The sequence below is a fragment of the Grammomys surdaster genome, unplaced genomic scaffold (assembly GCF_004785775.1).
Source record: "Grammomys surdaster isolate TR1022 unplaced genomic scaffold, NIH_TR_1.0 99, whole genome shotgun sequence".
NCBI lineage: Eukaryota > Metazoa > Chordata > Mammalia > Rodentia > Muridae > Grammomys > Grammomys surdaster.
In genome coordinates, this window is record NW_021604578.1 from 6,922,031 (window position 1) to 6,942,718 (window position 20,688).

At 42.8% G+C, this 20,688-nt stretch overlaps 1 protein-coding gene across 2 annotated transcripts in view; it reads right to left on the bottom strand.

The window, feature by feature from the left end:
* Window positions 1-20,688, bottom strand: part of Ankrd55 (ankyrin repeat domain 55) — an 87,199-nt gene that overhangs the window by 42,080 nt on the left and 24,431 nt on the right. For both annotated transcript variants that reach the window (XM_028784159.1, XM_028784162.1), the window contains 3 exons: window positions 16,624-16,754; window positions 12,793-12,902; window positions 4,861-4,921 (listed from right to left, as the gene is read on the bottom strand). In XM_028784159.1, the coding sequence (XP_028639992.1) occupies window positions 4,861-4,921; window positions 12,793-12,902; window positions 16,624-16,754 (302 nt within the window). The remainder of the gene's footprint in view (window positions 1-4,860; window positions 4,922-12,792; window positions 12,903-16,623; window positions 16,755-20,688) is intronic.

A 20,688-nucleotide genomic window follows, 5' to 3' on the forward strand; every position in this document is an offset into this window, starting at 1 on the left:
CTCTCCCTCTCCCTCTCCCTCTCCCTCTCCCTCTCCCTCTCCCTCTCTCTCTCTCACACACACACATGTACACACACAGGCACACAGGTACACACATGTACACACATACTCATACACACACAGATACACAGGCACACACACACACATGTACACACACAGGCACACAGGTACGTACACACATACTCATACACACACAGATACACAGGCACACACACACCACACACACGTACACCCCCCCCCCACCACGCACACACTTTTTGATACCCACTATGTGTAAGTTACTGAGGTAGGGTCAAGGAGTGCATAGATGAAAGAGACATTGTTCTCAGAAACTTACGGAGTTTGGGGGTTGGGGGTCAAGGGAGTTAAGGGCTCCTAAGCAGGAGTGACTTTACTCCACTTTAAAATATGGTCAGTTTTAGTGTAAAGTTTTGAGGTATTTAGATGCTTTAACATTTGCCTTCTGTTAACCATCAAGCCAGCTGTCTAGAGTCAGGGACTATTTCTTCTGATTTTGCTTTTGGGCGCACACTGGCTAGAGTTACGTACTAGGAATGCAGAGAATGAGACCGGTGCCATGGATCAAGTCCAGAACTTCACATCTGCCTTTGCAAGTTGAATTTTATTTTCTCAGAGAACAGTTATAACTGGTATTTGGATTATGAGGCTGCTCCTAAAAAATGTACTAACATAAAATCATACATAAGATCAACACTGCATTCTAAAAACCAGGCATGCTGGTGCTTCTCTGAACGGATGCACTAAGAATTCTAACCCAGATGCCAACAGCTCACAGGCCCTCCTGATGGTGTGTTCTTCCTATGAAAGCTAAGACGAGAGCAGGAGAGGCTAGATTCCAGACAGCCAGCAACTTGATAGTTCCCTCTCTGAACTAGACAAGCCTCCATTGATTTTTTTTCTGAGAGCCTTTTAGACTACCTATGCATAGGACACCTGACCCATCCGACCTTTTCCACTGTGAGCCTCTTCAGTGTGGATAGCTTCTAAAGAAGTCAACTTGCAATCAAACAACATAGTAAGAATGAAACAGGAAAAAAAAAATGCTGATCACTGGAATAGAATAAAGAGTTGAGAAATGAAACCACAGACAAAAAGAGAGAAAATTTAGTCCTCTGTAATTAGGTTTCTGGGGGTAGATAGGCATTCAAAAAAAAAAAACCCAAAGCAAAATGAGACACATGTAAAACCATCATCTTGATAAATCATATTCATAAGTTTGTGAATATACCACTGTGAATAGTTTGGAAAACTGAAAATATGTTTTAAACCTAGCCAAGACAAAGGGGTAGCATTCTGAATATATAAAACAACAAGAAAATGGCAAGCACCCCTGTAGATGAATGGAAAGGGGATGCAAAGAGGCAGATCATGAAAGAAGATACACGAAGAGTGTCAAATGCACAGAGGACGCAGTCTCAAGTGAAGAATGCAGATAAGTAAGTATAGCACAACAACGCTTGGGGAAGAGGGTGCTTAGCCTATTGGCCAAGCTATATAAATTGGTGTTTTGGGAAACAAGTAGGTAGTATGTATTAAACTAAAAATGAGCATGCTATCACCCAGAAATTATTTTTCTAAAGACATTCTTTCATAAGGGACTCAAGGAGACTTGCATAAGACTACATTTTTTAGATTAGTGTTATGGTGACAGAAAAACTGGAGGCAACCAGAGTATCCATTCACAGAGGAACAGATAAATGGGTCAAAGTGTTTTCCTAGTGTGGACCAGATGTCTACCTTTGAACATGGAGAGCTGAAAAAGTAAACTCAAAGAACAACACACACAGCGTGATACCTTCTGTGTAGTAGTCTGGTTTCTATGACTACATGGAAAAGTGGGATAGGTGAAATGATTACTTAGAGATCCAGGTGGTTGGCTGGAACTAGTGAGGAAGGGGCTTTCTAATATTACATGCAGCATTGAAGTTACTAAATTGAAAGAAAATATGAGTATATAAAGACTGGACCCCAGAAGAGTTGTTTTATGTCGTGAACTCACATAGGACAGTCTCTAAAATATGATACCCATTTTCTTGACATAAGAGCATCACATTCTAGCATTAGAATTTTTTCAGAAATTGTTTTTTTCCCTTTTCTTCTGTTTGTGGCCCTTTTCATCTGTGGGCTTCACATCCATGGATTCACCAAATGAGGACTGACAATATCTGTGGGAGGTCAGAACTGTCTTAATCATGCACAGGCTTCTTTCTTGTCATTAAATGGTGCCATCTACTAACTGTTACACATTGCTTTCAGTGCCTTAGGAATTTATTGTCATCATTCTTGAGAGTTGAGGTCTGAGAAAAGATGAGTGTAAGTTACTGGCAAAAACTCCACTGTTTTATAGATGACACTTGAACTTCTGATTTCTGGTATCCTAGAGAGAGCTCGGGACTAGTTCCTCATGCACACAAAGAGCTCATCCTATATTAAATTTACATGTGTTCATGTAGATGTGCACAGTATGAAAAGCACAGGTTTGGAAACATTAGTGGAACCATTATGTGTAACTTACAAACCATTTTGAGTGACTGTAAGCCTACCACCAGGAAGCTCTGATAGGAAATGGAAGCAAGTTCTAATGTGGTAAGGGACCAGCCATGCAACACCACAAAGTAGCAAATTGATAAGTAAGTCAACTAGCCCCAAACTGTGAACCCTGACAACCCAAAGCCACCACCCAGTGAAATGATACACAAATTAGAACTTTGAAAATGGTCTCTAGGTTCTTACTGCCACACTTCCCAAGACTTTCTATAGCCTCTGTATTGATGATACTCATCATCAGAGGACCTGAGATTGGCCTCTGTGTGTGGTCCTGCCTCCAGTGACCTTTGACCTTCTGGCACTGTTGCTGAACTCACACATCTGCCCAACTGTTAGCACTAGCCACTGGCCAAGACCTGCTAAAACCTCCACCAGTGCTATCCTGCCGGCCACCCACAATGAAGGACTTTACTTTCAGAGGTGGGTTGAGCTGGCAAAACTCCTGAAGTGCCCTCACCTTAGAAAACTCCCCAGTCGAGTCCTTCAGCAATAGTTCCTGCCCAACCATCTGTTTTTTGCTTGGTGAGATATCTGTAGCATAGAATTATAAGGGTGTGAGTAAACAAAGCTAATTTGAAAGACAAATTTTGTGAGAACATCCTAATTGTCAATCACCTCATCCCACAGGCTGTATACACTCCTGTTTCTACAACAGGAAAGCCAATTAGAAGGAGATTTCGATTGGATGCAGACCTGCCGAGACGTTGGTTTGAGAGGAAACTGTGACATTAGATAGAACATAGCATCTTTAAGACTGCTGTTTTCTGAGCTTAGAATTTGGTTGGTCAAAACACTGCTGTGATAGCAAGAGAAGTTGTTGTTGTTGTTTTTTGAAAGGGTCTCTCTATGTAGTCCTGGCTGTCCTAGAGTTTGATATATAGACAAGGCTGGTCTTGAACTCACAGAGATCCTCCTGTGTCTGACGTCCGAGTTATCTTGGGATTAAAGGCATGTATTTCTATGCCCCTCAGTTTTTCATTTGTTTGTTTGTTTGTTTTAAACAGAGATCACTTTGGCTGAGGAAGAGCCAGAGGTCTTTTAAAGAACTGTGCTCAACTCGGCTTCCGTGGGTGGAGTAGGGGGATGGGGAATTATGGTTTTTTGGGGACACTACTGGTTCAGCTTCAAAGCAGCCAGAGTTGCAGGTCTGCACATGGAGTCTGACTTTAGAGTATGAATGGCTGAATCACCAGCTGCCTAAATAAGACCCAGTTTGGGGGTGAGGATGGGGGTGAGGTAGGGGAAGTGGTTGGTAGCTTACTTAGGGCTAGACATCCCCAGGGTGCAGACACAGCACTCTGCTTCACACGTGGGCACAGACTGCTCAGTGCAGCCATCTTTTTAAAGCAGAAGTCTAAAAGGTGGACTCCTGCCCTCTGAGGTTTGCCTTTGGGTCATGGATGTGGAGTGCACACAGTGTGTGACGCACAAATCAGCAAGATGTTCAACCTCAACCCCAAGTTGTAAACAGGGGCTTTTGGGTGTGGTCATCAGGGTGGTTAGTGGGAGGCCTTTGATGACAGGATCAAGACATCTAGGGGCAGAGACGTAAACCAGGAGGAAGCTATGAGGGGCTGATTCCTAACTCAATGTCTATGACCAGCTGGGTCTATCAAAGCCAGTGGAGTGTGAATCTTGTGTATGCATATCTTTACTCTAGACTAGACTTTTCTCAATATTACCAATCCTACTTACTGAAGAGTAACCTAGCCAAGCATGTTTTTGTATAGAAAGCCCGCTAAGAGCCCAGGTCTTTCTGTTGGATTTGAGATGCTTGTAACAGAAATCTATTGGCCAACGAAAATCAGCACTCATCCTCAAACAACTTGATACAGCTATAGTGAATAACTATAAGAAACCCCTTAGCTGCTCTGGGGCAGCTGACCTGGAAGACTTAGAAGCCTTCTGCAAAGCTGCGTTAGCAATGTGAAGGGAAGCAACAGTCGTGATTAACAGGGACTAGCAATGCTGACCTGGAAGTATTCTGTCTATCCTTCCAACTCAAAAAAAAAAAAAAAAAACCCACATCTGAAGCCATTGCTTGTTATTATGTTTGAGGGACTCTAAAAGACAGGAGAGGGAATACCCAGAAGAAAATAACAAAATTTCAGTCATATAATTAACGCCTAAGGACTCAATGCAAGAAAACCTCCCCGTGGTAAAACCTAGTCACACCAAACATGCTAGAGCTCTGCCTGAAGGTAGGAGAGGAGAAGCTTGGGCACTGAGAGGGATGTGCAAAGGATGTCTTCTATCCTTCCATGCAGAGTGTGGCTGAGACAGCCGACTCACCTCCGTGTCCTGATGGTTGATCTCACTGAGGCTGGACTGCTGCAGCAGGACTATGAGGAGCCTGTTGGGAAGGACAGAGTGGGTCAACAGCACGGACAGCGATGGGTGCTTAGAATGAGTATTAAGGCACAAGAGCCAGGATGAAGTTGGAGGCCTCCGAATAAAACGAGGCTCTTCCCACCTATCCAAGAAAAGGTGCATGGGAAGCCATTAGCATGGAAAACAGGACCACGCCTGTCTTCTCTAGCTTCTCACCATCTTAGTGCTCCTGGGGACTGAGGTGAGTCAAGACATCCTTTAGCCTCACTCTGTCACCCACGTAGTACTTCAGTAGCCAAAGTCATGTCCTGGCTGGCTTTTGTTCCCTTTGCATAAGCACATGCAGTGCTTGTGTTTACACCTCCACACACTGGTAAAACAGGGACAGCTGCTCAGGCAATGACAGGATTGAGCGAGCCACAACAGTCAGTGATTCTCCAGTTCACTGCCCTGAGCTTGGTTGTCTGAGGTCAACGTTCCCTCCGTGAGATAGAGGCGGTTGGTGGCTCTGGTTCTAGGGCCAGGCTCTGGAGCCAGACTGTCTGGGTTCACATGTCAGTCCTGCCAAACTCTGTGCTCTAAGCCAAGTTGCTTACTGTCTTTCTGCCTCAGCTTCCTGTATTTGGGGGCAGTAGGTCCTGGTCTCGTAGCTCAGTGAGGGGACTGAGACGATATGCTTAAAACATGTAGATATGTCTGAGAGACAAACCTGTTATTTCCAGAAACAGTAATCCTAGATTTTCAAGCTTTGGGTCCCATCTCTGAACCACCAGGGAGATTTTTTAAAACCATAAACAGCTGGACTGTACTCAATGGGTCTTGGAGAAGCCTAGTCAGTACAGTTGAAAAGAACGTTCTCAGGCCATTCTGGTAAACAGCCCTGTTTGGAAATGATTGAGAAGGTGCTGGTGATTGGTCCGTGAACTGCGGTGATGAGGGCTGAGAACATGCAGGCAGAGAGAGTTCAAATGACTTTTATAAGAATCTTTGAAACATGAAGCAGTTTAGCTTTATTCTCCAATCCAACTTTTCTTCTCGCTGTGGGAGTGAGACTGAACTGTTTCCTCTCTGTGTCCCTCTAGTGGTCGCTTTTAATCTCTAGGGTCCCTTTGGTCTGCAGTGGGCGCAGGAGCGGGCGAGGGGCGGAGTCAAGAAAAGAACTAAGCTAGCGGTTCTCAACCTTCCTAATGCTACGACTCGTTAATATACAGTTCCTCATGTTGTGATGACCCTCAACCATAAGGTTATTTTTGTTGCTACTTCCTAACTAGACACTTGCTACGGCTGTGAATCGTAATGTAAACAGTCGATCTGCAGGATACCTGATATGTGATCCCAAAGGGGTCATGCATGACCCACAGGTTGAGAATCACTGAGCTAGGGCCGGTGTTACTCTCTCGGCTAGCCCCAAGTTGAATGGCTCCTCTGTACACAGACAGGTTCTCCCTTGTGGATCCTTGTGAAGAGAAATGGCTCTCAGGAAAGTGAAGTTCAGGGAAGACCGGAATGGGGTAAACAGACACAGATCCCACACCGGCCCCTAGGTGGGCCCCCAACGCCCTGGATAAAGGCCTTTCACCACGGGCTTCTCACATTCCTTCTCTCTGCAATCCCTGGCTCTGGGGTTGACCTTCGAGAAGGACATTAACCAAGCCTCCACACCTGTGGTTTGATTGTTTAGTTTAGTGGGAGCACCTCTGGAAAAGGGACAAATCAGATTAATTTCCCGAAATGATTCCTTGTCCCCTTTAGATTAAGGAGTGGTAAAATTTTTCTGTTCTTTTGGAGAACCTAAGTTTTTAAATTTTGTTTTAGTTTTACTATCTTGCCTTGTACCCTCCAGCTGGCTTTGAACTCTTAGGTATCGTAGGCTGGCATCAAAGCTGTGATTCTTCTCCCTCAGCTTAGGACAACAGGTACGTGTCACTGTGCTAGGTGAATAGAGAGCACCATCATCTCTTGCTAGTTTCACTGGACTTTGCTTGGTTACTACCTTTTAGAACCCCCTGACTTCTCTGTCTGAGGGGCCAACCTATGCTCTTTAACGATTTGATTTTAAAATCTTAAAGACTCATTGGTCTTCAAAGCTGAACACAGATATCCAGATGAAGAGAGCTCTTCCTGTGAAGCCTGCTGAGCCCTGGCTGTTCTGTGGTGTGGAGGTAATCTGGCTTGGTCGCCATCTGCCTCATCCCTGGAACACTTGTTGATCTCAGTCTTGTTCTCCTAGAGTTCCAGCATGAGGCTGTGGTGGCCAGAAACGTTTCTTCCACCATCCCCACTGGAACCTGTTCAAACTGCCCTCAGATCTCAGAGCAGCAGCTCCAGGCCACTACATCCCAGGTACCAGGACAGCAAACAAGGATCCTCAGCAGGTGCCTTCCCTCACCCAGGGCCATGACTGAATAATACTTTCTACCAACGATTCAGGGGCCTTGGACAAGTTATAACATTCTCGGGGTCTCATATGTACACTGCATCCTGCCCTTATCCTACAGAGATTTGGGTTCTCTGATTTGCACCTCCATATGTACAATGAGGAGGATACCTTCTAATTCCTCAAGATTTGCTACAATTTTAAGTGAGTCAATGCTTATGAAGCACTAAGTTTCACTCTCATGTGCCCACCCCTAACTTTTCTATGCTGGTTCATTTTAAAAAAATGTTTCTGGGTCTTGTCTTTTCTGGGTCTTCTCCGATCACCCTTAGGTGATTCAGGTGACAGCAGGAATCAGCTAAAGACATCATAGGAGCAGCTTACTGACCCTGCAGGCTCCCAGCCCTGCAGCTCAGTGATGGCAATGAATGGAGATGTTCCCCAAGCCAGCCATCTCCCCTTCCTGTCCCTAATGCCATCTGGATGCAAGAGTGTGCTATAACGGAATTCCACATCAGGTTACAGCATTAGTAACTTAAAGGATCCTGAAGAAGGGAGCCAGGAAACCCTTTGGCTGTAGTCAAGAGCGATGAAATGATACAGAAAAGCTGGTGATGTGGTGGTGGGGCAGGGATGGGGGGATGTGAAAAAGAAAGAAAAGAAAATCTGCCTATTACCATGGAGATCATGAAGAAGTGCTTCAGAGCCTGGTGGCTTCTTTCAGAGGAAATTGCTTCTTGCCTTTCAGTGCTAGTGCCTACAGGACTGCACAAATGAAACTCTGTCTCTTTGGGACTTTGTTCTAAGGATCCTGTCCCCTCTTTTACCCAACCAAGGGTACAAGAAAAAGCTCCAGGGTACTGTAAGGGAGAAAACTTGGACCTGTTGAGAAGCAGAGAGCTCAGAGCAGGCGCTCGGCTCCTTTGTGTTCATCAGGCTAATGTACAAATCACTTATCCCTGCGTCTGCTCCAAACCCACTCCCTGGACCTTAGTTGAGGATGTGGATCCAAGCCAGTCAGAGAGTCTGACTCTCTCTATAGGCTAAAGGCAGAATGTAAGTGTCCCTCTGGACTGGTTAAAAGCAGCTTCAGTCTGAGGCTTTCCTGTCCATAGCCTTCAGTGAGTGTCACATGGGAGGAGCTTGCTGTTTGGAAACCTAAGGGTCAGCAGATTTTTAAGCCAGTGTAAACAGCTTTTCACAAGGTCTCGGCGGTAGGGGTGGGGTGGGGTGGCTGTTCGTACTGCTTACTAATATGAAGAAAACAGATGGACCTGCGCTCACAAGTAGCAAAGGGAGTTTCTGATGGAACAGAGTAGTCTGAGTTCAATTATGCAGTCTCAAAGCAGTCTGTTTCCTTGAGTCTACACACAGGGGAGTGAACGTTCCTATCCCAGCATCCTTTGCAGTGAACGGGTATTGCATGCTGCTACAGAGCCGTGTGCACAAATAGCTGTGTGTTTTACTCACTCTCAGCAGACCTGCATGTGCCAAGATGGGAACTGGTGGGGTGGCAATAAGGGGACGCTATTCTTTAATGCTAGCATGTGATAGTCATGTCTTTCTATAATCACACTTAGTCTTAATGCTTTCTGAACACAGTATACTAGGTACCATGATCAGTACTATGGCTAATATATTTTCCTCTAATTTTGCCTCCCCTTACCTTCTAGAAAAAGAAACTTATCTGCCTTGACATATTAACTTGTCCAAGACAAAGGAATGGTCAGATGAGGCCAGATTCAAGCTCAGCCTGACTCCCAGACACTCTTGACCTCAACCCAACAAGCATCTTAGGTGGCATTTGGTTACATAAATAAAAACAAGGTGAGTGAAGAAATTATCCAGAGAAAACAGGGGCAGAAGATAGGAAGAAAAGATCTACAATGCAGTGTGTGTCATAGGCAGGTTTCAAACTTTGGAAAGTTTGAACTTTCTAAGCACAGAAAGCAAGGCACAGGATCCTAAACCACAAAGTTCCTATAATACAAATTCCAAATGTTTTCTCTGGAGAAGTGGAGCCAACCTTCTCTTAGCAAAACTTTTTTTTTTTCCTGTGGTTTCTTATATAGGATTTTTGAAGATGTTGTAATGAATAAAATATGATCGGATTGTGAGCCAGTAAATTTTGTAAGGCTGTTTCTCATAAGGGCTGGCAACACAGGCCGAGGGCTTGCCCATAAAATATAATCATTACAATAAACTCTGCAAGGCCCGAAATGGTGGCTCTCAGGAGGACAATAGACCCATTGGGCAGGTTTTCCTCTTGTGTGTAAGTTCGTTAGCTTCCATTTGTCACAGTTCCTCATCTGTGAAGTGAGGATACAAGTGGGTAAAGGTGTTTCTTTCCAAGGCAGACGACCTAAGTTTGATCCTGGGAACTCACAGGGATGAAGGAGAGAACTTCTGAAAGTTACCCTCTGACTCACCATGTGAGCCATGGTGTACACATGCATGCATACACACACAAAGTAAATAAATGAATGCTTTTATTCTAAAGGTTATGTCCATTTAAGATACTAGGCTCACTTGCCTTAATAGAAGAGACTTTGCTTCTCCAGTGCAGTTGCAATGTTGGAAAATGCCTACAAAGCCAGACAAGGTCTGTTTGCTCAGAAAGCAATGCTAAGTGTATGCAGTGTAAGCAGTGTATGCAGTGTATGCTGATGCTTAAACAGGTGGCTGCAGCCCAACTCTGGGACTTTGTGAGTTTCTGCTTCAAACACCTAATGCAGATGCAACTGTCAAATTTTCTCAGTAAAACAACCACTAAATATCTCGTTATTACCTGTTTACTCTCAGGAGGAAGCCTTCAGGATAAACTGCTTCCCAGAGTGTCTGCAGGTAATTCAGCTGCTTTATTTGCTGTCTATGGGTTGGTAACGGTTTGACCCAATCCATTTTGAAGAAGACTCACTAACACAAAATATTGCTCTTAAAACAATCACAGTTTTGGGTTTCGTTAGTTGAGTAGCACTGTAAAGCCGGATTTTACCATTCAGAATCAACTTTCCATTTATAAAAAGAAAACTTGTATCTTTAGCACATAGAAAGAGGTTTACTTTTCTGGATTAAACTCATCAGATGATGTAGGCTGGGTCGTTAGGTATAATATCCAGAGAAGAAGAATCCTCAATTCTTTGCTTTCAAAGTTCTACCTAGTGTTTGTAGAGACATTGCTATCTATTAAGTTCTTGGAGCTGGATGTTGATGGTACACACTTTTCATAGTGCATCTGCACTATGAAAATTTATGACAGTTGCATCTGCATTAGGTGTTTGAAGCAGAAACTCACAAAGTCACAGAGTTGCCCTAGCAGTGTATGGGCGGGGTGGTGAGGGGTAGTCAGGTGGACCTCTGAGTTGGAGGCCAGCTTGGTGTATAGAGTGAGTTCTAGGATAGCCAGAGCGACACAGAGAAAACCTGTCTTCAAAAAGCCAAAAGCAAACAAACAAATCCATGGAAGAGGACATACCCTTGAATGGATTTTCAACTGATTGTTTCAGAGGTTGAATCTAGCTGACTGAACTGATTCTGAATGTGATTTTGATTGAGAAGACTTAATTGACACTTCAGGTGTAAATGGAAGAGAGAACTTCTTGTCTAAATCTGAGTTCCCAATTCATGGATCGGAATCACCAGAGGCATAGAGATTGCCCACCCAGGATTGTATTTCCTGGGGTTCATGCTATTCAAGTGTGCGCAAAGAACACTAGTTCTTTTTAATGGAAGAAGAGCAGATGTGATTGGTGACATATGCCTGAGGTTTTGCAAGAATGAGAAAGGCATCTCTTTGCTCCTCTTTGCCCATCACTAAGTCAAGTGAGGGACATTCTGTGATCTTTCAGGATGCCAGCATTACAAGAGGAGAGGTGAGTGGGTCCCTGAATCACCACGTGGAGGGGAGCCATGCACCACCTAGCACCACTGACATCTGGACTGTGAAGTAAAACTTGAGTGTGAAGCACCCCAACTTTGGGTTTTATTTACTGCAGTAACTATAATTACTGCAACTTAAGAGGGCATTTATTTTTCAGAATACATGGCTTTTAAAACTACACAAGAGAAGCAGATAAAGTCACTTAAGTTCAGTAATCGAGGCAGAGTAATTCTTGCAGGGTATGTTCTTAAACTTATTTTCTCAAGACCACTCCTGCAGAAACAGTATACTTTTATGACAAAACATGTGTACAAGCTGTCTAAAATAAAGTCTTTTCCTCTCTTTCTTTCCTCTCCCCCTCCCTTCCCCCTTTCTTATTCCTCCCTCCCTTCCCCTTTTTCTTAAGCGGACCATCTGCTTACCTCCGATGTTTACTGAGAGTGAATGGTCTGGGCTTGCTCAAGGCTTTGAGTAAATTCTGTTATTTCTGGATATGATCCAAGATAACAAGCGGCAAGCCTCAGGGATAGACCTGGAATTTCCAAGCCTTTTACTTTCTATAAAAATGACTGAAGAAATCCTGTTATTCCCCTACACTCATACCCCTCCTAGAGGATGATTTAACCCCTTCAGCTCCACAGAGCTTCAGGTCTTCATTCTGGCCCCGGGTGCTAAGGATTAGGTATACAATGTATCCCCCTGTGCTGCTGGTCAGGTCCCGGGACTGGGAGATGCTGAACTACCATTAAAGGCATATTGTAGGCAACAGAGTATGAACGAAGAGCCAAGTGGCAGCACTGCTATTTGTAGTAGGAAATGTTGTCAGCAGCTGCTATAGGAGCTTTCAAAATGGTGGAGACAGAGGCCAATTCGACCAGTGGGGAGTGAGGAACTCAGTTGGAGTGGAAGAAGGTTTTCCCTTGATTTCTCCATTATCTCACCAAATTGCAACCTCCTCAGGCACTGACTTTCTTTAAGTAAATCTCTTCACATGGGCTCCATGTACATACCCTCCTGGTTTTGTCTCTAACTTCTTGGACTTCCACCTCAGGCTTCTGTGCCTCTTCTACTCCCAGACTCTTGCTGTCCACTCACTCCATTTGGACATTAACCTTACTGACATGTCACGGCAGCTTTAGCTTGTTTGGTTTTCTACAAAGCACTTGTCATTATTGGAAAGTATCTTGCTCCTTTGTTTACTAGTGAGTCACTTGATTCCTTTGACAGTGTTGGCTCTGGGACATCAGTGACTGTCTTGGTGACTGTGACATGGTTAAGGACTAAAACTCTGCCTGGTTCACAATAAAGGTCTGGTGATAGTTAATTGATTTAATAATTGACCATGACTACTAGAATGAATGAATGAATGAATGAATGAATGAATGAATGAATGAATATATGAATTCCAGTGACTTAAAGTAGTCTTTCTCCTTAATTAAAAGGCTATGAGGAAAGAGGTTTCATTGAAGTAGGAAGAAGGTAAGGTTGGAGTTTAAGATTACTCTGGAACATTTAGTGTGGTCCTATCTGCAAAAAAAAATGGGTAAGTCTCATTTTTATCAGCCACAGAGGGGTGGATTCCACTCCCTTCTCCTGCAATGTCTCTTCCATCGGGTGTGTGCACTGAACTGCTTACCTCACATCAGGCTCTGCAGTAGCAGCGTGCAGGGGCAGGCGGCCATTTTTATCTGGGATGTTGTGCTTGGCACCGTTTCTGAGCAGACTCACACAGCCTTCAAGCCAGCCCTGAAATAGCAATGGCATCATTCTACAGCACAGCCGTACATAACACAGGTCAACATGCACAGGAAACCCATTCTATAGGTCTTTTAAAATTTCATTTTGTTTTGTTGTTGTTCTGGGTTTTTTTTTTTTGGTTTTATTTTTGATTTTTGGTTTTGGTTTTGTTCGTTTGGGTTTTATTTATTTATTTATTTGGCCACTTCTTTGGTTTGGCTAACAGCATGTTTAAGTTGAAACCATTAAGGACAACAGTTCCAGCTCTAGCTTCACGTTCCCAAGTTTTCTGTATGATTGTTGCTCTTTCATATGCAGATAGACACAGGCACTGTTCTCCAGGTTCTCCCTTCTGTGTCCAGGATTACTCACTTGGATTCAACTGCCTCGCACGGGCTGCTCTTGTTCCTACACGCCAAAGATAGCATGTGACAGGCAGTGGTCACCTGCCAGGGCCTCTCAGCGTGTGGCTTAAACTCCAGCTCATACATATCAACTGTCTGACTCGGGTAAAACCTACTTCTAAAAACCAGATTTCAATGCTGCTTCTGTGTCCCAGTCTATGTGTTCCAGAAACAGTCTAAAGTGTAGGCCTTCATTCTTTATTTTATGTTCTTTTTTCTAATAACCTGAAGGAGAGCATGTGGCTTTCTCGAGTCAGCCTCATTAGGCTTAGATATGTAACCCGCACACCCTGCCAGTAGCTGAGACTCTAATGCTAACATCCTGAGTTTCTAACATGAAGGCATAACTCGTGTTCTCCGAGGGATGCAGGCCCATTGGAAGGTTTTACAGGCCTGTGTATTTCTCGGGAAGCTTCGTGAATTCCCTGCATCCTCATTGTAACAACTGAAACTTATATTATCACCTTGCTGGCTAGCATTTCTGACTGGGTCATTTTTTCTGCTATCTCATGTTAAAGGACAGAAGTAACCTGAGGCTAGCCCTGCCTAGATTTATACTGCTTTTCTTAGTTTATACTTCTTTAACTGATCCAACACTGTTGATGACCAAGTTTTGTTCTCATTCCTAAACAGAAGGTCTCCTAAACAGACAACTGAATAGCCGAACTTCTCATTGAGGGGAGTGATATGATAGATAACCTTTCATCCAAAAGCAGTTTCTCCTTTCCTCTGTTAGTGTGTAGTCAAGCCTGGAGATGCCCCAGTAGGATGTGTTGACTGAAGAGTCTCTTCCTTAGTATGACAATATTGGAAGCACCAACCCCCAAGGGTTAATAATCTTGTTCAAGTAAGAAAATAAGAGTAGAAAGAGAACCTTGTGGTTTTTAAGAGTCTAGACAATGTCTGTCAAGCAAGAGCACATCAAAATTCTTGGACCAAAGCAGGCATGGATATGCAGACCTAGCATCCCAGAATTTGGGAGGTTAATATCAAAGAGGGTCAGGAGTCAAGGGTCATCCTTTGCTATATAGTGATTTGGAGGCCAGCCTAGACTACATAAGACCCTGTCACAAAAATCTAAACTAAATAAATGTCATGGGCTATAATACCAAGTAAAGCTCTGTAGAATTGACCAGCAATATCTGCCCTAAGTAAAGCAAATATTTGGAGACATTGTCAGTATTGACTCACAGTTTACTAATGTATTAAATCTGTTTCTAGTTGCCAATATCAAAGTCATCAAGTTCTCTGCTTAAAAGAAAAAAATCCAACAGCAAGGCACTCTGGGCAAACTTCAGAATTGCCCAAGCACTAGTTTTTGAAAAAGCAGATCTTTTGGTGGAGTAAGCTTTGAAATATCTAAAATATTTTGCAATGTTTCCTGGAACTCAATGTGTGTATGTGGTTTTCTTCATTATTTTTTCTTTTCTTCAGAAAGGAAATTTAAAAACCAATGAAGACATTGGAAACACATGACACCATTCTGAAGCAACAACTGAGTGTCCTACCTACCTACTACCTGCTAGCTGGCTCTACCTTTTCCTTCAGGTATGATAAGCTTAGGTTATTGTTTTTAACTACACCTCAAAAATATGGATTGAGGCCCAAAAAGGTGAAGTGATTTGCTCAAGGTCCCATGTCTACAGAGACTCACTCAGCTAACACATACAGAGCAGTGGTCTTTAAACTTAAGCAGACACCAAATTTGCCAGGAAGATTAGTTTAACCTGCAGGCTCCTATCCTCCTCTGCCTCCAAGCTATCTAAGGAGTTTCTAACTATTGAAGTCTTAGCGTACTTCAGGACCTGCCTTTCAAATAAGACCTTTAAGTGATATAGACCTCTAAGTGATATTGATCCAAGAGGCCTGTGGACCACATTTCAAAAAAAAAAATCATTTGTGGGTCCCAGAAACAGAGTTTGCAAAGAAAAAAAAATTAAAGTAGCCTCTGAAGAAAATCTCTGTGGGAATTGAGCAATGCATCATTGCAAACTCTGAACTGTGTGGCAGGAAGGGGTGGTGTGTTTGGGGAAGAGAAGTGTTTTATTTCAGTGGGGCTGAAGGGGTGAATCCGTAGGGGGGCTGGTTGGGAGAAATCTGTGACTATCAACTGGCAGCAGCAGTGACCCCAAGAGGCAACAGATGTGACAGGGTAGTGGCCATGTTGCTGGAAAAGAAGGAAAGCAATAAACTGTGCCCCACATGGTAGGTTCAGCTTGTTTAACATGGGTTTAAGCCAGCCCAGGGAGCTTCCAGAAGGACCACAGAGAGCATCTGAAGGGAGAGGGCTTAGAGGATTTTCAGTGAGTCTTAACTGAGCTTTGTTTAATGTTGGGCAATGCTGAGCTGAAATCCCTAGTATGAGAGATGGCATTACAGTTTCTAATGTGAGCACTAGCTATGAACTGAGCGAGTTCTTCACTGGTGTTGCCCCTGTGGTCCTGGTACATCCTCGATGCTCTAGTCTCTGATGCCCTCCTTCCCGGTGCTCACATCCCCGGTGCCCACATCCCTAGTGCCTTCCTCCCCGATGCCCTCCTCCCTGACACCCACGTCCCTGACACCCACGACCCTGACATCCATGTCCGTGACGTCTGTGTCTCCATGCCCTCGTCCGCTCACCCTTCCCAGTTCTCATCACTTCTCACAGTCAGCAGCGTGGAGCTTCCACTCAGCTAAGTTTCATCTAATCCCAGCCAAGCCTTAACTGAATCTTCAAATTGTTACCACCCTCTGGGGGTTATTTATGGCAGCCTTGTTAGAAATACCAACATGGGCCAGAAATGTCTCAAGTGAAATTTTGATGATGAGATAGAAAACAACATATTTCTTGGTGGTCACATCACCTCTATGTTGACTTGTCAGTTATAGAGTGAGTTCCAGGACAGCCAGGGCTTTATGGAGAAACCTTGTCTAGAAAAGCATACATATATACATACATACACACATATATACATACATACATATATATATATACATGCATACATATATACATACACATATACATACATATATATATACACATACATACACACATATATACATACATATATACATACATGCATACACACATATATATATACATATATACATACATATATATATACACATACATACATACATACATACATACACACACACACACACACACACATACATAAATGTACTTATGTCCCATACAAACCTTAAGGATAATGAATAAAACCTAAAGTCCTATTCTTGTTAACCTACTGTATCGGCCCATAGGCACCATTCTGTGTGTAGAATCCACATGACATCTTTAGTTCCCTTGTTCTGTAGCCCCATTAACAAACAGAAGTTCGTACCAGATAGGTTGCCAGGCATAAACTGGTACGGCCACATGCATCCTGTGTGTTAATGTTGGCGCCCATCTTCAGCAGCAATTTCACTGTGTCCACTTGACGTCCTGAAACCGCGTGCATCAAGGGCGTGCATCCTGGAATGAGACATTTCAACAGCCTTTATAAATGTTTAGCTTTTGGGATTTATGAGCAAACTGTTGGTCTGTTCATTCATTCTGATTTCCTGTAGCACAAATCCAGCTGCTGGATTTTGTGGGGCTGAGGAGAGCCGAAGATGATGGTTTCTGTTTACATAAGCGATGTGTTTTGGCTCTTTCCCCTCAGTTGTCTGTGACTCTCCCCTCTCCGCATGCTCTCTGTTCTCTGTAGTAGTTGGTGAATTAAAGCACTTTGGGCAGGTGACCAAAACTGGCTATTGTTGCCTCAGGGATATGAATAACTCCAGATCTCCCAGGTAAGTTCACCCGGACTGACAAAGCTGAAGTAGGTGCAGAGCCTGGACCAGCTCTTGGTCCATCCAGGTAACCAGGTTCAGCACCTTTTAGAGGTAGTGGGTGGTCATGCTGGGTGAGTGGTAGCCTAGCATTGGGTTATACAAGTTCTTAGTAGGATCCCCCTCACTGAGCTCTTTATGAATCAACAACATTGAAGACATTTTGTTTTTCAGTGTGTTTTCTTGCTGAATAGCAATAGAGATAAATGGGAACATTTTGCTTAACTTTGAAGGGCTGTTGGAACAAGCAAGGAGTGTCACATTCCTTCAGACCAAGAGGCCAAGCTTGGATCCAACCCCTTGCTGAACTGACGTGCTTAGATTCTGTTGAGCTGGAGACCCATGTTGAGCTTGGGTGAACCCAGCTATGGTCCACAGAGATCCCTGAGAATGGATGGATCTCTGACTGCCATTCTCCCTGAACATGGCAGCTGTAAGCCAGCATCCCTCCTTTTTAATATTGAAGCAGCAATGAAGTGATTCTTAGAACAGTAGATTCTTCCTTCCCCTCCCTTCTTTTTCCTTTCCTCCTTATCTTCCCTAATCTCTTCCTTCTTCCATCCTTCCCTACTTCCTTCCTTTCTCCCTTCCCATTCTTCCTCCCTATCTCCCTTCCTATCAAGTAGTTTCAAGCCTTGTGATGGTGCATGCACTTCAGAGGAAAACAGAGGCAGGTAGATCCCTAAGTTCAAGGCCAGGCTGGTTTACAGAGTGAGTTCCAGGTTAGCCAGGGCTATACAGAGAAATCTTGTCTTGAAAAACCAAAAATAAACAAATAAATATTAGAAGTTAAAAAAATGAAAAGGTAAGTACAATCATAAGAGGGGGAAAGAAAGGACATAATGAATAAGAAAATGAAACAATTTGTAAATCTGAAATATTCAGCAACTAAAACAAATTAATCTTACATAATATTTGTATAAAATTACATGTTCTTTCTGACTAGTTGAGAATGTACTTTCTATACAGATTTCTTCAGAGAACAAAGAACAGAAAATTACCTTATTAGCAGACAATGTTTATTATAAAGTTATGACAACTAAAGCAAGAAATTCCTCAACAGTTTAGAAAGGAGAGTTCGAGAAATACTCAGAATTGCATGGAGCTCGCTGTATAATTCAGGTGACATTGTACATTGGTGGGGACGGCCAAGATATTTAGTAAGTATGTACTGACAAACTGGCTACACACAGGGGCAGACTTCCATATTGTCTTTCAGATTGTTACATTTTGCCTGTACATTTTGTCTCTAATCTATCTGGATTGGGTTTACGCCCTCATCTTGTACCTGTGATCTCCAAATTCACATCTTAGGATTGTCTTTAGTGATAGTTAAGTTGTGTGAAAAGCAGCCGTTTCTGTTGTTCTCTTGTATATGTGCGTTTCCATTTCTTGCCTTTTCTTCTGGCCTTTTGAATTTATATTGCATTGAAATTAAGTGCTGAGAGTGGACATTCCATCTGTGTTCCCTATCTCAGAGTCAAAACATTCAGTCTTTAACAACTGAGTAATACTGTAGATAATCTTAGAAAAGAAAATTGCCTGGCATAGACTTGAACTCATGACTTTTGTGCTTTAGCCTCCCAAGTGGATAGAACTATAGTCTCATATCACTGTACCTGGCTTTGTTCTCTGTCACATTGAGAAAGCTCCTTTCCATTTCTGATTTTTGAGATTTAAAATTACAGATGTGTATTAAATTCTATGAAATACTTCTGTGCCAACTGATATGATTTCCCTCTTTAACTAGTTTATGATTTTATCAAATATTGATATTAATGTAATTTTAGTTCATATAGCTAAGAAGTATGTTCTTCTTTTCTCTTTTTGAAGAAATCATAAAATTAATGCTGATTATTCTTGAAAATTTTTGTAAATGTGTCAGAGAGATGGCTCAGTGATTAAGAACATTTGTTACTCTTCCAAAGGACCTGGGTTTGATTCCCAGCACCCAGATGGTGGCTCACAACCATCTGTACCTCTAGTTCCAGAAAGTCTGACACCCTCTTCTGTCTGACCTGGGCCATCAAACACGGACATGGTGCACAGACAAAATTCAGACAAAACACTCAAACACATAAAACAATTCTAAACAATAAATAAATAAATAAATAGTAGAACTCAAATAAGACCATCAAGGGCTGAAGGTAGTCCCCTTTAGAAATTTTTAAATTATGAATTTAATTTCCTAGTTATAGGAATATTCCATTTGTTTTCTACTAGAGCTGTTAATAACCATAAATTATGTATATTTATGGCGTCCACTGTGATCTTTTCACATATAGATACAGTAGATACAGCAGGCACTAACGGAATCTAAGGTCTTTTCCTCTTCCCAGTTTATTTTGAGCAATTAACCCATTTAATCTAAATTGTCAAATTTACATGTGTGAAGTTATTTGCAGTCTTTCTGTAGGATCTGTAGTGATATCCTTGGTTTTATTCCAGAGAGTAAATTTATATCTCCTTCAGTTAGTTTTTCTTGTCAGCGTTGCTCCAGATTGTTCCTTGTTTCTTTGACTTTTTTGTTATTGCTTTTGTTTTCAATTTCATCTTTTCTTGTTTCCTCTCTCCCCGTCTGTGTATTTCTTCTTCCTCTAAGCTTCTGAATAGAGAACTCATACAGATGACAGAGGTGTTGGACCAATGGTGAAAGTGGACCCTCTTGTGAGGCATTCTGTGTTGCCAGCTCCTTCAGCCCCAACCCTGGGATATACAAGGCAGACAGACAATCTAGAGAACTCACCACCATGCTCGTCCTTGGATCTCAGGACTTGGCCCTTCTCTTGGTTTCCAGAGTTATTTTAGTTATCATATCCAGAGTTCTTAGTTGTGTTTAGAAAGAATAGAGGTGGAAATACAACCATGATGTCATCCTAATTCTTGACTCTTTGAAGGACCATGACACATTTCTCCAAATCCATTTCTGCTCTAGATACTTGTTATAACTACTGATGGTCAAAGAGAGGGCTCAGTCCCCAAAATGCTTGCTGTGTAATTACAAGGAACTGAGTAGGGTCCCAGAACACACATAAGAAATACAGGCATAATGTTTTGTACTTGTAATTCTGGCCCTGAGGAGATGGAGCCAGGCAGATACTTGGGGCTCACTGATCCAACCAGTTTAACTTACTGGGTGAGTTCCAAATTCCAGTGAGAAACCCTGTCTCAAAAAATGAGATGGAAAATACCTTAGGAATGACACCTGAGGTTGACTTCTGGCTTCCACAAGCACACACACACACACACACACATGCACACACACACACACACACACACACACACACACACACACACACACACCTACTTGACCATTCCTACAAAAATACTGGCGTCAACCCAGTTCATAATAATAAGTGAAATATAATAAGTGAATAATGAGTGAAAGGTGCTGAAGTTCCATGTCCAATGTCATTATGCTGAGAAACGCCAAGGGATTCTATAGAGCCACAGGCAAGATGCCTGCAGTATCTCGTGGTCAGCCAGAAAGAGTTCCATTAGTGTTGCCCATCTCAAAAGACCATCTCTGAAAGGATAAAACACTTCATCCTAGGTTTAAAAAATACATAAGCAGC